The sequence below is a fragment of the Bos mutus genome, chromosome 12, assembly GCF_027580195.1.
Source record: "Bos mutus isolate GX-2022 chromosome 12, NWIPB_WYAK_1.1, whole genome shotgun sequence".
NCBI lineage: Eukaryota > Metazoa > Chordata > Mammalia > Artiodactyla > Bovidae > Bos > Bos mutus.
Window position 1 is genome coordinate 79,518,923 of NC_091628.1, and position 14,960 is coordinate 79,533,882.

The 14,960-nt window shown below is 40.2% G+C and overlaps 1 protein-coding gene across 1 annotated transcript in view; it reads left to right on the top strand.

Moving 5' to 3' along the window:
• The window catches only part of NALCN (sodium leak channel, non-selective), a 286,838-nt gene that overhangs the window by 88,788 nt on the left and 183,090 nt on the right, over window positions 1-14,960 (top strand). Inside the window, exon 10 of the mRNA XM_005899261.3 lies at window positions 8,017-8,148. Coding sequence (XP_005899323.1) covers window positions 8,017-8,148 — 132 coding nt within the window. The remainder of the gene's footprint in view (window positions 1-8,016; window positions 8,149-14,960) is intronic.

The following is a 14,960-nucleotide window of genomic DNA, read 5'->3' on the forward strand; positions in this document are numbered from 1 at the left end:
GTTCTCCTCTAGGAGTTTTATAGTTTCTGGTCTTACGTTTAGATCTTTAATCCATTTTGAGTTTATTTTTGTGTCTGGTGTTAGAAAGTGTTCTAGTTTCATTCTTTTACAAGTGGTTGACCAGATTTCCCAGCACCACTTGTTAAAGAGATTGTCTTTAATCCATTGTATATTCTTGCCTCCTTTGTCAAAGATAAGGTGTCCATATGTGTGTGGATTTATCTCTGGGCTTTCTATTTTGTTCCATTGATCTATATTTCTGTCTTTGTGCCAGTACCATACTGTCTTGATAACTGTGGCTTTATAGTAGAGCCTGAAGTCAGGTAGGTTGATTCCTCCAGTTCCATTCTTCTTTCTCAGGATCGCTTTGGCTATTCGAGGTTTTTTGTATTTCCATACAAATTGTGAAATTATTTGTTCTAGCTCTGTGAAGAATACTGTTGGTAGCTTGATAGGGATTGCATTGAATCTATAAATTGCTTTGGGTAGTATACTCATTTTCACTATATTGATTCTTCCAATCCATGAACATGGTATATTTCTCCATCTATTAGTGTCCTCTTTGATTTCTTTCACCAGTGTTTTATGGTTTTCTATATATAGGTCTTTAGTTTCTTTAGGTAGATATATTCCTAAGTATTTTATTCTTTCCGTTGCAATGGTGAATGGAATCGTTTCCTTAATTTCTCTTTCTGTTTTCTCATTATTAGTGCATGGGAATGCAAGGGATTTCTGTGTGTTGATTTTATATCCTGCAACTTTACTATAGTCATTGATTAGTTCTAGTAATTTTCTGGTGGAGTCTTTAGGGTTTTCTATGTAGAGGATCATGTCATCTGCAAACAGTGAGAGTTTTACTTCTTCTTTTCCAATTTGGATTCCTTTTATTTCTTTTTCTGCTCTGATTGCTGTGGCCAAAACTTCCATAACTATGTTGAATAGTAATGGTGAAAGTGGGCACCCTTGTCTTGTTCCTGACTTTAGAGGAAATGCTTTCAATTTTTCACCATTGAGGATAATGTTTGCTGTAAAACACAACTTTTAGTAGCTGGCTGAGACAGTGTTCTGTGCATAAAATTTGTTTACCAGGGTAGGATATTTTATTCATTCAAGCAGCAATTTAAAGAAAGATTTGAGGACTTTCCTGGTGGCTCAGTGGTAAAGAATCCTCCTGTCAGGCAGGAGACACGGGTTCAATCCCTGATCAGGGAAGATCCCACATGCTATAGAGCAACTAAGGCTGTGTTCCACAATTATTGAGTCTGTGCTCTACAATAAGAGCACTTCTCCCACTGCAGTGAGAAGCCAGAGCATCACAGCTCGAGAGGACCTCCTGCTCACTGCAACTAGAGAAAAGCCCAAGCAACAGTGAAGACCCAGCACAGCCATAAATAAATAAGTAAAATTATGTTTTTAAAAAACTTGGAATCTTTAAAAACGAAAGAAAGATTTGAGTTCTGAGCTGTACTATTGTGACCTCCTAGGCCACTGTTTGGATTTGTTAGATGCCTGCCTACAGAGTCTTCAGAATGTTTAAGGCACTATTCTATCGGAAAGCTTACTGAACAAATGAATAGGAAGAACTCTTATGGAGTCCTTAAGCATTCATGCCACTAAAAATGAGACAACTTAAGACCTTTTTGAAAATCTATAAATTTCCCTGATCCCTCTCAAGATCAGTTATCTCTTTGACTTGATTTCTCCTCTTATATCTTCTTACCTTCCCCATAGGGCTTCTCCAGTGGTGCTAATGGTAGAGTACCCACCTGCCAATGCAGAGTACATGAGAGACTCAGGTTCAATCCCTGGGTCGGGAAGATCCCCTGGAGGAGGGCCTGTCAACCCACTCCAGTATTCTTGCCTGGAGAATCTCATGGACAGAGGAACTTGACAGGCTACAGTCCATGGGGTCGCAAAGAGTCAGACACGACTGAGCGACTAAGCTCACACGCACCTTCCCCATAAGCAACTGACTGTATCTCTACCTTTAAATACCTAGAGTGTTTTCAAATACAGCAATAATAATAAACATTGTGGAGTGTAAGATGCCTGCTCTGACATCTACACCGTTTAGACTCCATCCTGTTTAGACTCAATGCTAAATAGCCTCGTTTATATTCACGTTCCCACCTAGAGATATAGATGTTATCACACCCATTTCCCATGTAAGAAAACTGAGTCACAGAGAAGTTAAATCAGCACAGAATCAAGATTTGAACTCAGCTCAGACTGTCTTCAAACTTGATATTCTTTTCCTTCATGGAGATCTTAGACCCTCCAGTGGGGAATAGCTTTCCTTCGGCTTTCAGATACAGGATTCACAAGCTGAAGTCCTCTATTAAATCACGAACACTAGTCACGGGAGTGACTTCTCACGCTTCTTTAATGTGTGAATCAGAGTCCGCTGCGTGTTGACTGCCTGATAGGGGCCAGGAGAGCGTTGGCTGTGGACTCATCTGGGACTAGTTTCTGATTCTGTGAACTTGGAAATGGACGCATCCTTACCTGTTTCTCCATAGATGAGGGGATAGCAAATGCACCATTTTTCACAGAGTTGTTGAGGATTAAATGAAATTTTCACCCCAGCACGTGTTACGCTTGGAATGAGGCTTGGCACAAACCAAGCCCTCAAATATGAGCTCTTATTTTGAGAATCCGTTTTGTCAGCATCAGTTTGAATTAAGAGAGGATACCTCGCCAGGTTTGGCATAGACTTCTGTATTTGAAAGCATTCCCTTCACGGTAGGACTCAGAACTAATATGAAGAAAAGCGACCTTCCCTCTTCTCCTGGATGAGGCTGGACTCAGTGTCATTGTTTCAGAGCCAGCGTCTCATTCCACATCCTGAAACAAAGCAGGATGAAAGCCTTGCTTGGCATCGTGAGTTTATATTTGCAGTAATACATTTTGCAGAGGCCTTGACTGGCAAGTGGCCTTGGGTGAAATCCTTCGATCAGGTAGAATTTTGGAGCACCGGGCAGATGCCCGCAGTCCTATTTCGTAGGAGGTGATTTGAGCCAGTGTGTGTCAGAATCACAAACAGGGCTTGGTTTAGTTTCCTAGTTCTTACTGTGACAAATTTCCACAAACTTAGTGATATTCAAACAACATAGATTTATTATTTATGGTTCTATAGGTCTGAAGTCCAAAATGGTCTCCCTAGGCTAAGATCAGGGTATGAACAAGGCTTAGTACTTATAAAAATTTTAGGGGGGGAAAAACAACAACTATTGCTTTGCCTTTTCCAGATTCCAGAAGCCACCTGCATTCCTACAGTAAGTCTGTGCTGGTGCCTTCATGAAAGTAAAAGTGGCAGTTCTCCGCTGTGTCTGATTCTTTGTGACCCCGTGGACTGTAGGCTGCCAGGCTCCTCTGTCCATGGGATTTTCCAGCGGGTTACCATTTCCTTCTCTCCTGTGGTGGTTTAGTCACTAAGCGTGTCTGACTCTTCATAATCCTCTCCAATGGCTGAAAACATGGCTCACACTTTTGTCTTCATGAAGCCAAACTGGTTTGGTTGATTTGGATCTTAGAATTGAAGGGGATAAGGGAAGTAGGCATACATTTTTGTGATGGGGTAATATATTAATATTAATGAGATCACAATATTATAGTCAGCATTTGCTATATATTTTATTGGATGATTACTTTTAAGAATCATGAAATTGTGAATTTGTAAAAAATTGTATAGGTCACCCAGGTTTTCATCTGCAACTCAAGGAGTATCCTCTGCGACAGACCTTCTCAAACTTTAGGATCTACAGTAATCATGGCTAAAGATGCAGATTCTGATTCAGTAGATCTGGGATGGGGCCTGAGACACTGCATTTATAATACACTCCCAGGAAGCTGCTGGTCCAGGGACCACACTTTGAGTAGCAAGGCTTCTGAGAATTCCTGACATTGCTGCCTTGGGGATGATTCTGTTATAGTCTCTTCTTCATATTTTGGTAATTCCAACTGTCACATATGAAATCAGAAGTTCTTGGATCAAAGCCAGACTCAAAATAGATGCAAAACTTTTCTGATGTTTTAAAAATATAAGTCAAAATGACATCGCAGTTGAAGGGAATTTTAAAAAATAGGATGTGTATGTAGGATCTGAAGAGTCTTATATTAAGCATCTCTCTATATATATAGAGAGAGAGATTTTATATATATGTTTTATATATATGTATATATATGTGTGTGTGTGTATGTATATATGTGTATATATATATATATATATATATATATATATATATATATATGTACTTTCCAGGTGGTGCTAGTGGTAGAGAACCTGCCTGCCAATGCAGGAGAGGTAAGAGATGCAGGTTCAGTCCTGGGTCGGAAAGATTCCCTGGAGGAGGGCCTGGCAACCCACTCCACTATTCTTGCCTGGAGAATCTCATGGACAGAGAAGCCTGGCAGACTACAGTCCAAGGGATTGCAAAGAGTTGGACACTACTGAGCAACTGAGCATGAATATATATGCATGCATGCTAAGTCGCTTCTGTTGTGGGTTGTCATTTCCTACACACACATATATATAAATATATATATACGCACACACACATATATAAATATATATACACACATACATATATACATCCATATGTATGTGTATGTTTATATCTATCCATCTATATATCCTGCATCCATACTAAATCATACAACTGTGAAATCCCAAGTTAAATGATATTTTGTGGCACTGACAACTTTAACATTTTCCTTTACGTTAAAATTTTTATAACAAAGTGAAAAATTGACGGATATAAATTTGGACTGTCCTATAGATGTAAGTGTGAGTCTAAGTGCAATGTTGCCAGCCATTCTACATTGAGGAAGCCCATAGCCACGTTCAGACGTTGGTTGAGTTGGACCGAGTTGAAGTGACCCATGTAAACTAGCTCTACCTTTGAAGCTAGAGTTCCTGGTTTTATTATTTAAATTTGGCTACCATACATACTGATCACCTTAATTCTTATTTAATATTTGAAAGTTATTACTGTGGAAGAAGTCAGCTGAACGATGGTGATTATAGCGTATCAAAATCCTTTGTAAGTGATTATTTTAATGACTCTGTACCAACAGGGAAACGTAGACATTCAGACAAAAAACAACCTAATTATAACGACAGCACCATAGTGAAGCAGTGACAGTTACAAAACCAATTTAAAAGTTTTTTGACAGCCATGGCTAAAAGCTTTGTTTAGACCTTTCGGTAATAACAGTTTACTTAAGACATAAATCCACAGCTAAGGAAAATAGAAAGAGAAAGTTGTGGCTTTTCTGTCATGCAGATGAAGTGGAAAGCAGTTGAAATGTTTTTAATAGAACGTTACCTTGAAAAAAGTCTAGAAAAGGAATAATGGTTAGGGAATTTTAACTCTCTCAATGCAAGAAAGACTAAATAAAAATTCTAATGAGGATAGAAACTTGCCAGCTGATATGCTTATCAATGTTATGAAGGTCAGTAGTTCCTGCAAGCAAGTTGACGTGCATTTAAATATGTTGACTGACAGCCCTGGAATTTGATTTTGCATTATCCATGAAATAAAGTCAAGGGCAAATAAATGGATGTAAGAACCCATCAGTAGCCATGGTGACACACAACCTCACTAAATACCTGCTTTTCCAGTGGCTGTGACATCTCTCACATTATTAGACTTTATCGCTTTTATTTATCTCACTTGGTTCTGGACTCAGTCAAATATACAGTGTAATTAATTTTTTGACCTTGGGCAATTTATTTTTCATTGCTGAACAGAAAAATACCTCGGTCACATTTTTTTTTAACTGCACGTCTTAATAGAACATTTATAATATGCAAACGCCGATGTGAGAGCTGACAGATATTTATACGTTTATGATAACAACTTTTGGAGTAGCCGATACTTGTTTCCATTTTCCCGATGGGAAAACTGAGGCACAGAGAGGTTGAAGAACCTTGCTCAGGGCCACAGAGCTCGTGCGTGGTAGAGTTTCAGGTCCACGCACTTTGGCTCAGAGCCCATGCTGACTGCAGGGTCATGAACCCACAAGAAGGCACCCATCTGGATGCAGAGAGCTGACGGCAGGCTCAGAGGTATCCTTTTCTCGCTTTTCCTCTTCTTGGTTTCTGCTTTCGTTAGGTTCTTTCAGTTGCAAAGATTGAAGAACTCTCAGGTCAAGATCAGGTGGTGTCCACATGTGTCTATAAGAACCAGTTAAGCCCCGAAACGGGGCTCATCGTGGCTCTGTACCCCGGGCAGTTGGTGCCAAGGGGTGTGACTCAGTGATTCGTTGTGTGGTCAGCTTCCCTCTCCTCCTTCTGCTGCCCAGGGTCTTCAGCTTCTACCCCTTCCTTTTATGTATTTCCTGCCCCACAGTGGGCAGGAGCTCCTAAAATGCACTTTAAGCAGACGTGGGTTCAGAGTCTGGCGCGGCTGTGTACTTGCTGTGTGACCTTGGACAAGTGACTTAACCTGTCTGAACTCTGTGGAAGAAGTGGGTAATATATCCCACTATGTAAGGTTATGGTGGAGATGAAAGAAGTGAAAGAAATAACATACTTACAGTATTCAAAACATGATAGCTAATATAATAATAGCCTTTATTTTTCAAATACCTAATTATTTTACCTCAAGGTAGGCAGCAGGCTTGGACCAGATATGGATCCAAACTGTGGTTTCGTCTTCAGTATGTGTGTGACAGTGAGAAAGTTATTTAACTTCTCTGAGCCTCAGTTTCCTTCTCTATAAAATTAGCATAACTTCCTAGAACTGTTAGGACATTAAATGACTTCGTTTATGTAAAGCACTTACGACGGCTTTGAGCACATAATAATTATAAATATAGACATCAGCTATTATTAATTGTAGTATAATTTTCAATAACATTTATGCAGAGAGTATAAAGTTCTGGTTATATGAGGTAAGTAAATTATGAACGTCTATGGCATAGTACCTGTAGCTATGTACTCTACTGTATATTTAAAATTTACTAGGAGGATAGATCTTATGTTGTGTTCTTACCACAAGTAGTAATAATAATATTAATAGAGAAGGCAAGAGGAAGCTTTGGGAGGTGATGGATATGTATATGGCTTTGATGGTCATACTTTCATGGGTGTATATTTATCTCCAATCTCATTGAGTTATACATGTTCAATATGAACCACATTTTTAAATATCAACCATACTTTAATAAAGTGGTTTAAAACATAGAAAATAAATTGTTAAAAACAGTAATTTAAAGAAATGAATAATCCACAGAAGCAATACATTAAAAAATAAATATATCTTAGGTTTCTTCTGCTTTTCCAGTTCTGCGGTTTATCTCTAAAATGCTTTCATCAACAGTAGCTTTTTCTCTTGGTAGAATAAAGTGCTACTTGTTATGTGGTATCAGCTTTCCAAAAATAATTTCTCTATACAGTCAGCAGTAAGGATAAGAGCTTCCTAACTGGCCAGTGAAAATTAAGATGTAGGTTATACACAAGTTCAGTGAAATGTATTTTCAGCTTTTAACCAAAAGTCTCTGAAACTATCTCCCCAGGTACTTTTTAGCTGCCTGCAGATAAAAGATTGCTTTTCTCACAATATGTAGTGACAATCATCAAGTTATCTTAGAAAAGTTGTTCTGGACATGTGTTTGCCAAGCAGAGGGAGGTTCTGGGGGAAAGAGGTATTGGAGGTTTGGGTTAAGCACACGCAAACTATTATATATAGAGTGGATAAACAGCAAGGTATTCCTATATGGCACAGGGAACTAATAATCAATATCCCATGATAAACTGCAATGGAAAAGAATCTGAAAAAGGACTGTGTATATTGTGAATATGTGTAACTGAATCACTTTGCTGGACAGCTGAAATTTACACAACACTGTAAATCAACTTTGCGTCAATAAAATAAAATTTTCTTAAAAAGAAAGATTGTTCACAGTAGCATATAACAAAGATGTTGCAGATCCAGCAAAGTCTGAGCACATAGGTATGTTGAATCGTGGGTCTGTCTCTTTATTAAGAGTTCTTCCGTTTTGCCTCCTCAGCAAATGATGCGGTCGTCCGTCTTCCACATGTTCATCCTGAGCATGGTGACCGTGGACGTGATCGTGGCCGCCAGCAACTATCACAAAGGAGAAAGCTTCAAGAGACAGTATGACGAGTTCTACCTGGCAGAGGTAAGCAGCTCATGGGCACAGGTCAATTTTCAAAGCACCCAAGAACCTCGGCTCATGGCAGCAGCTTTTAGAAACGTGAAAGTTCATTTCAGCTCAGTCATCATTTGACTTCAACCAAAGCTGATTCAGGGCTTCCCTGATAGCTCAGTGGATATAGAATCTGCTTGCAGTGCAGGAGATGCAGGTTTGAGCCCTGGGTCGGGAAGATCTCCTGGAGGAGGGCATGGAAACCCACTCCTGTATTCTTGCCTGGAGAATCCCATGGACAGAGGAGTCTGGCGAGCTACAGTCCATGGGGTTGCAAAGACTCAGACTCGACTGAAGCGACTGAGCATGCACAGAGCTGATTCACTGTCTACTTGCGAGGTGTTTCCCTTGGTCCCGTGTTGCCTGATTTGTTTCCTGGCCCCTAGGCCTGAGTGATCTTCCCCACGTTGTGTGTCACGTGCGCGAGTCACATTGCCAAGGCAACACTTGCCCCGGCTGTTACCCTGGCCATCTATAGGTGTTTCTATTCCCACCTCTGTGTTTTCTCTCCATTGTCATATTGTGTGTCTGTTTCCTCCAAAGTGTAGGCAAGCACAGACTCAGAATATCATAGATGAACTCAGCTCAACAGTACCAAGGACGAGATTGGAGGAAAATAGATTTCTTTTCTAAAAATCTGAGGTGTGACAGCCTACGCTAAAGATGTAGTCAGAAATAGGTAGGTTTTAGAACTAACACCCAAAAAAGATGTCCTTTTCATTATAGGGGACTGGAATGCAAAAGTAGGAAGTCAAGAAACACCTGGAGTAACAGGCAAATTTGGCCTTGGAATACGGAATGAAGCAGGGCAAAGGCTAATAGAGTTTTGCCAAGAGAACACACTGGTCATAGCAAACACCCTTTTCCAACAACACAAGAGAAGACTCTATACATGGACATCACCAGATGGTCAACACCGAAATCAGATTGATTATATTCTTTGCAGCCAAAGATGGAGAAGCTCTATACAGTCAACAAAAATAAGACCAGGAGCTGACTGTGGCTCAGATCATGAACTCCTTATTGCCAAATTCAGACTTAAATTGAAGAAAGTGGGGAAAACCACTAGACCATTCAGGTATGACCTAAATCAAATCCCTTATGATTATACAGTGGAAGTGAGAAATAGATTTAAGGGCCTAGACCTGATAGAGTGCCTGATGAACTATGGACTGAGGTTCGTGACATTGTACAGGAGACAGGGATCAAGACCATCACCGTGGGAAAGAAATGCAAAAAGCAAAATGGCTCTCTGGGAGGCCTTACAAATAGCTGTGAAAAGAAGAGAAGTGAAAAGCAAAGGAGAAAAGGAAAGATATAAGCATCTGAATGCACAGTTCCAAAGAAGAGCAAGGAGAGATAAGAAAGCCTTCTTCAGCGATCAATGCAAAGAAATAGAGGAAAACAACAGAATAGGAAAGACTAGAGATCTCTTCAAGAAAACTAGAGATACCAAGGGAACATTTCATGCAAAGATGGACTCGATAAAGGACAGAAATGGTATGGACCTAACAGAAGCAGAAGACATTAAGAACAGGTGGCAAGAATACACAGAAGAACTGTACAAAAAAGATCTTCATGACCCAGATAATCACGATGGTGTGATCACTCACCTAGAGCCAGACATCCTGAAATGTGAAGTCAAGTGGGCCTTAGAAAGCATCACTATGAACAAAGCTAGTGGAGGTGATGGAATTCCAGTGGAGCTATTTCAAATCCTGAAAAATGATGCTGTGAAAGTGCTGCACTCAATATGCCAGCAAATTTGGAAAACTCAGCAGTGGCCACAGGACTGGAAAAGGTCAGTTTTCATTCCAATCCCAAAGAAAGGCAATGCCAAAGAATGCTCAAACTACCACACAATTGCACTCATCTCACAGGCTAGTAAAGTAATGCTCAAAATTCTCCAAGCCAGGCTTCAGCAACACATGAACCATGAACTTCCTGATGTTCAAGCTGCTATTAGAAAAGGCAGAGGAACCAGAGATCAAATTGCCAACATCCACTGGATCATGGAAAAAGCAAGAGAGTTCTGGAAAAACATCTATTTCTGCTTTATTGACTATGCCAAAGCCTTTGACTGTGTGGATCACAATAAACTGTGGAAAATTCTGAAAGAGATGGGAATACCATACCACCTAATCTGCCTCTTGAGAAACCTATATGCAGGTCAGGAAGCAATAGTTAGAACTGGACATGGAACAACAGACTGGTTCCAAACAGGAAAAGGAGTACCTCAAGGCTGTATATCGTCACCTTACTTATTTAACTTCTATGCAGAGTACATCATGAGAAATGCTGGGCTGGAAGAAGCACAAGCTGGAATCAAGATTACCAGGAGAAATACCAATAACCTCAGATATGCAGATGACAGCACCCTTATGGCAGAAAGTGAAGAGAACTAAAAAGCCTCTTGATGAAAGTGAAGGAGGAGAGTGAAAAAGTTGGCTTAAAGCTCAACATTCAGAAAACAAAGATCATGACATCTGGTCCCATCACCTTATGGGATATAAATGGGAAAACAATGGAAACAGTGTCAGACTTTATTTTTCGGGGCTCCAAAATCACTGCAGATGGTGATTGCAGCCATGAAATGAAAAGATGCTTACTCCTTGGAAGGAAAGTTATGTCCGACCTAGATAGCATATTCAAAAGCAGAGACATTACTTTGCCATAAAAAGTCCATCTAGTCAAGGCTATGGTTTTTCCAGTAGTCATGTATGGATGTGAGAGTTGGACTGTGAAGAAAGCTGAGCACTGAAGAATTGATGCCGTGAAGAAAGCTGAGTGCTAAAGAATTGATGCTTTTGAACTGTGGTGTTGGAGAAGATTCTTAGAGTCCCTTGGACTTCAAGGAGATCCAGCCAGTCCTTTCTAAAGGAGATCAGTCCTGGGTGTTCATTGGAAGGACTGATGCTAAAGCTGAAACTCCAATACTTTGGCCACCTTATATAGTTGACTCATTGGAAAAGAGCCTGATGCTGGGAGGGATTGGGGGCAGGAGGAGAAGGGGATGACAGAGGATGAGATGGCTGGATGGCATCAGCGACTCGATGGACATGAGTTTGAGTGAACCCCAGGAGTTTATGATGGGCAGGGAGGCCTGGTGTGCTGCGATTCATGGGGTTACAAAGAGTCAGACACGACTGAGCGACTGAACTGAACTGAAGTGATTAAAATAACAAATCTTCTTGCTTCCTTCAGCCCATACTAGAGTTTTGTAGTAGCACATCTTACTGCTGGGATAATCTTGTTAACATTTGTTGCCTAAATATTTCTTAATGATTTCCAGAGACCCCTGCCTTTTTTATTGTGAAGAATTATGTCTATAATAGACCTTAGAATTCAGGGGTTCTGTATTTATGGAAAAATTGATTGACGGACAACTCTTTAGAAACCCATTCATCATGTAAGTGAGGAATACATATCTAGCTGTGCTACACTTGGAGAAATCCAATATGAAAAATAAAACTTAAAAAGCAGAAGCATCACAATGTGATTATTTTTATTACAAAAGCACTTTCCACATACAAAATCAATTTGCCTCAGAGTTGGGTTCTCTTCTATATCTGGAATTCTCCCAGTGCATTTAAAAATGGATTTGGTTAACAAAAAGTCAATCCACCCACACATCAATTTTTCAGAAAAAGAATTGATGGTATACAGCTATTGAATACAAACTTCTATGTGGGTATGTGGAACTTTTAAGGAGTCACTTACGAATTCCTCCCTTGGTGGAGATGTGTTTCCTGTAAGAAAATATCATTAGTATTAAACTTTCTCTGAAATAGTCTCTGTGACATGACATTGTCTAATATATGTGTCATATATGGAACTTTTTTTGTTGTTGTTCAGTTGCTAAGTCATGTCTGACTCTTTTCGACCTCATGGACTGTAGCCAGCCAGGCTCCTCTGTCCTTGGGGTTTCCCAGGCAAGAATACTGTAGTGGGTTGCCATTTCCTTCTCTAGGGGATCTTCCTGGATCAAGGATTGAACCTAATCTCTTGCTTGGCAGGCTGCTTCTTTACCACTGAGCCATTTAGAACTGTGGTGTATGGAGCTTACAGTTAAGCAAGAAATATAGACAGTAAATAGTAACAAGTTTTTATGCTATGCAGAATCAGTGACATAGGCTCACAAAGAAATTATGTCCAACCGAACACCTGAAAAATGGATATAATTTTGCTGCAAATCCAGCACAGAAAGTATGGATCGTTATTAAAAGCAGATGGGGGATAATTGCTTTACAATGCTGTGTTAGTTTCTGCTATACAACAGCATGAACCAGCTATCAATACACATATGTCCCCTCCCTCTTGAGCCTCCCTTCTGCTCCTCCATCCCGCCCCTCTAGGTCATCACAGAGCACCAGCTGAGCTCCCTTGCCATACAGAAGCTTGACACCAGCTATCTATCTTACACTGATAAGTGTATATTTCAATGCTACTCTCTCAATTCATCCCAACCTGTCCTACCCCTGCTGTGTCCACAAGTCTGTTTTCTATGTCTGCTTCTCTATTCCTGCCCTGAAAATAGATTCATCAGTACTGTTTTTCTAGATTCTATATGTATCAGTTCAGTTCAGTCACTCAGTCAGTTGTGTCTGACTCTTTGCAACCCCATGGAAAGTACCAGGCCAGGCCTCCCTGTCCATCACCAACTCCCAGAGCTTACTCAAACTCATGTCCATCATGCCATCCAACCATCTCATCCTCTGTTGTCCGCTTCTCCTCCTGCCTTCAATCTTTCCCAGCATCAGGGTCTTTTCCAATGTTCCAAAGTCTGTTCTTCACATCAGGTGGCCAAAGTATTAGAGGTTCAGCTTCAATATCAGTCCTTGCAATGAATATTCAGGGCTGATTTCCTTTAGAATTGACTGGTTTGATCTCCTTGCAGTCCAAGGGACTCTCAAGAGTCTTCTCCAACACCACAGTTCAAAAGCATCAATTCTTCGGCACTCAGCCTTCTTTATGGTCCAACTCTTAAATCCATACATGACTACTAGAAAAACCATAGCTTTGACTAGATGGACCTTTGTCAGCAAAGTAATGTCTCTGCTTTTTAATATGTTGTCTAGGTTGGTCATAACATTTCTTCTAAAGAGCAAGCGACTTTTAATTTCATGGCTGCAGTCACCATCTGCAGTGATTTTGGAGCCCAAGAAAATTAAATCTGTCACTGTTTCCATTGTTTTCCCATCTATTTGCCATGAAGAGATGCAACTGGAAGCCATGATTTTCATTTTTTGAACGTTGAATTTTAAACCAGCTTTTTCACTCTCCTCTTTCACTTTCATCAAGAGGCTCTTTAGTTCTTCACTTTCTGCCATAAGGGTGGTGTCATGTGCATGTCTGAGGTTATTGATATTTCTCCCGGCAATCTTGATTCCATCTTGTGCTTCATCCAGCCCAGTGTTTCTCATAATGTACTCTGCATAGAAGTTAAATAACCAGGGTGACAATATGCAGCCTTGACGTACTCCTTTCCCAATTTGGAACCAGTCACCATTATTCCATGTCCAGTTCTAACTTGCTTCCTGACCTGCATACAGATTTCTCAGGAGGGAGGTAAGGTGGTCTGGTATTTCCATATCTTTAAGAATTTTTCACAGTTTGTTGTGATCCACACAATCAAAGGCTTTGGCATAGTCAATAAAGCAGAAGTAAATGTTTTTCTGGAACTCCCTTGCTTTTTCAGATTCAACAGATGTTGGCAATTTGATCTCTGCTTCCTCTACCCTTTCTAAATCCAGCTTGACCTCCATCTGGAAGTCCTTGGTTCATGTACTGTTGAAGCCTCACTTGGAGAATTTTGAGCATTACTTTGCTAGTGTGAGATGAATGGTATTGTGTTTGAACATTCTTTGGCATTGCCTTTCTTTGGGATTGGAATGAAAACTGACCTTTTCCAGTCCTGTGGCCACTGCTGAGTTTTCCCAATTTACTGGCAAATTGAGTGCATCACTTTAACAGCATCATCCTTTAGGACTTGAAATAGCTTAGCTGGAATTCTGTCACCTCCACCAGCTTTGTTCATAGTGATGCTTTCTAAGGCCCACTTGACTTCGGACTCTAGGATATCTGACAGTAGCTGAGTGATCACACCATCGTGGTTATCTGCGTCATGAAGATCTTTTTTGTATAGTTCTTCTGTGTATTCTTGCCACCTCTTCTTAATATCTTCTGCTTCTGTTAGGTCCATACCATTTCTGTCCTTTATTGTGCCCATCTTTGCATGAAATGTTCCCTTGGTATCTCTAGTTTTCTTGAAGAGATCTCTAGTCTTTCCCATTCTATTGTTTTCATCTATTTCTTTACATTGATCCCTGAGGAAGGCTTTCTTATCTCCCCTTGCTATTCTTTGGAACTCTGCATTCAAATGGGTATATCTTTCCTTTTCTCCTTGCCTTTAGCTTCTCTTCTTTTCTCAGCCATTTTAAGGCCTCCTCAGACAACCATTTTGTCTTTTTGCATTTCTTTTCCCTAGGGATGGTCTTGATCCCTGTCTCCTGTACAATGTCACGAACCTCGATCCATAGTTCTTCAGGCACTCTGTCAATCAAATCTAATCCCTTGAATCTATTTGTCTCTTCCACTGTGTAATCATAAGGGATTTGATTTAGGTCATACCTGAATGTTCTAGTGTTTTTCCCTACTTTCTTCAATTTATTTGATTTGCAATAAGTTCATGATCTGAGCCACAGTCAGCTCCCCGTCTTGTTTTTGCTTACTGTATAGAGCTTATCCATCTTTGGCTGCAAAGAATATAGTCAATCTGATTTCAG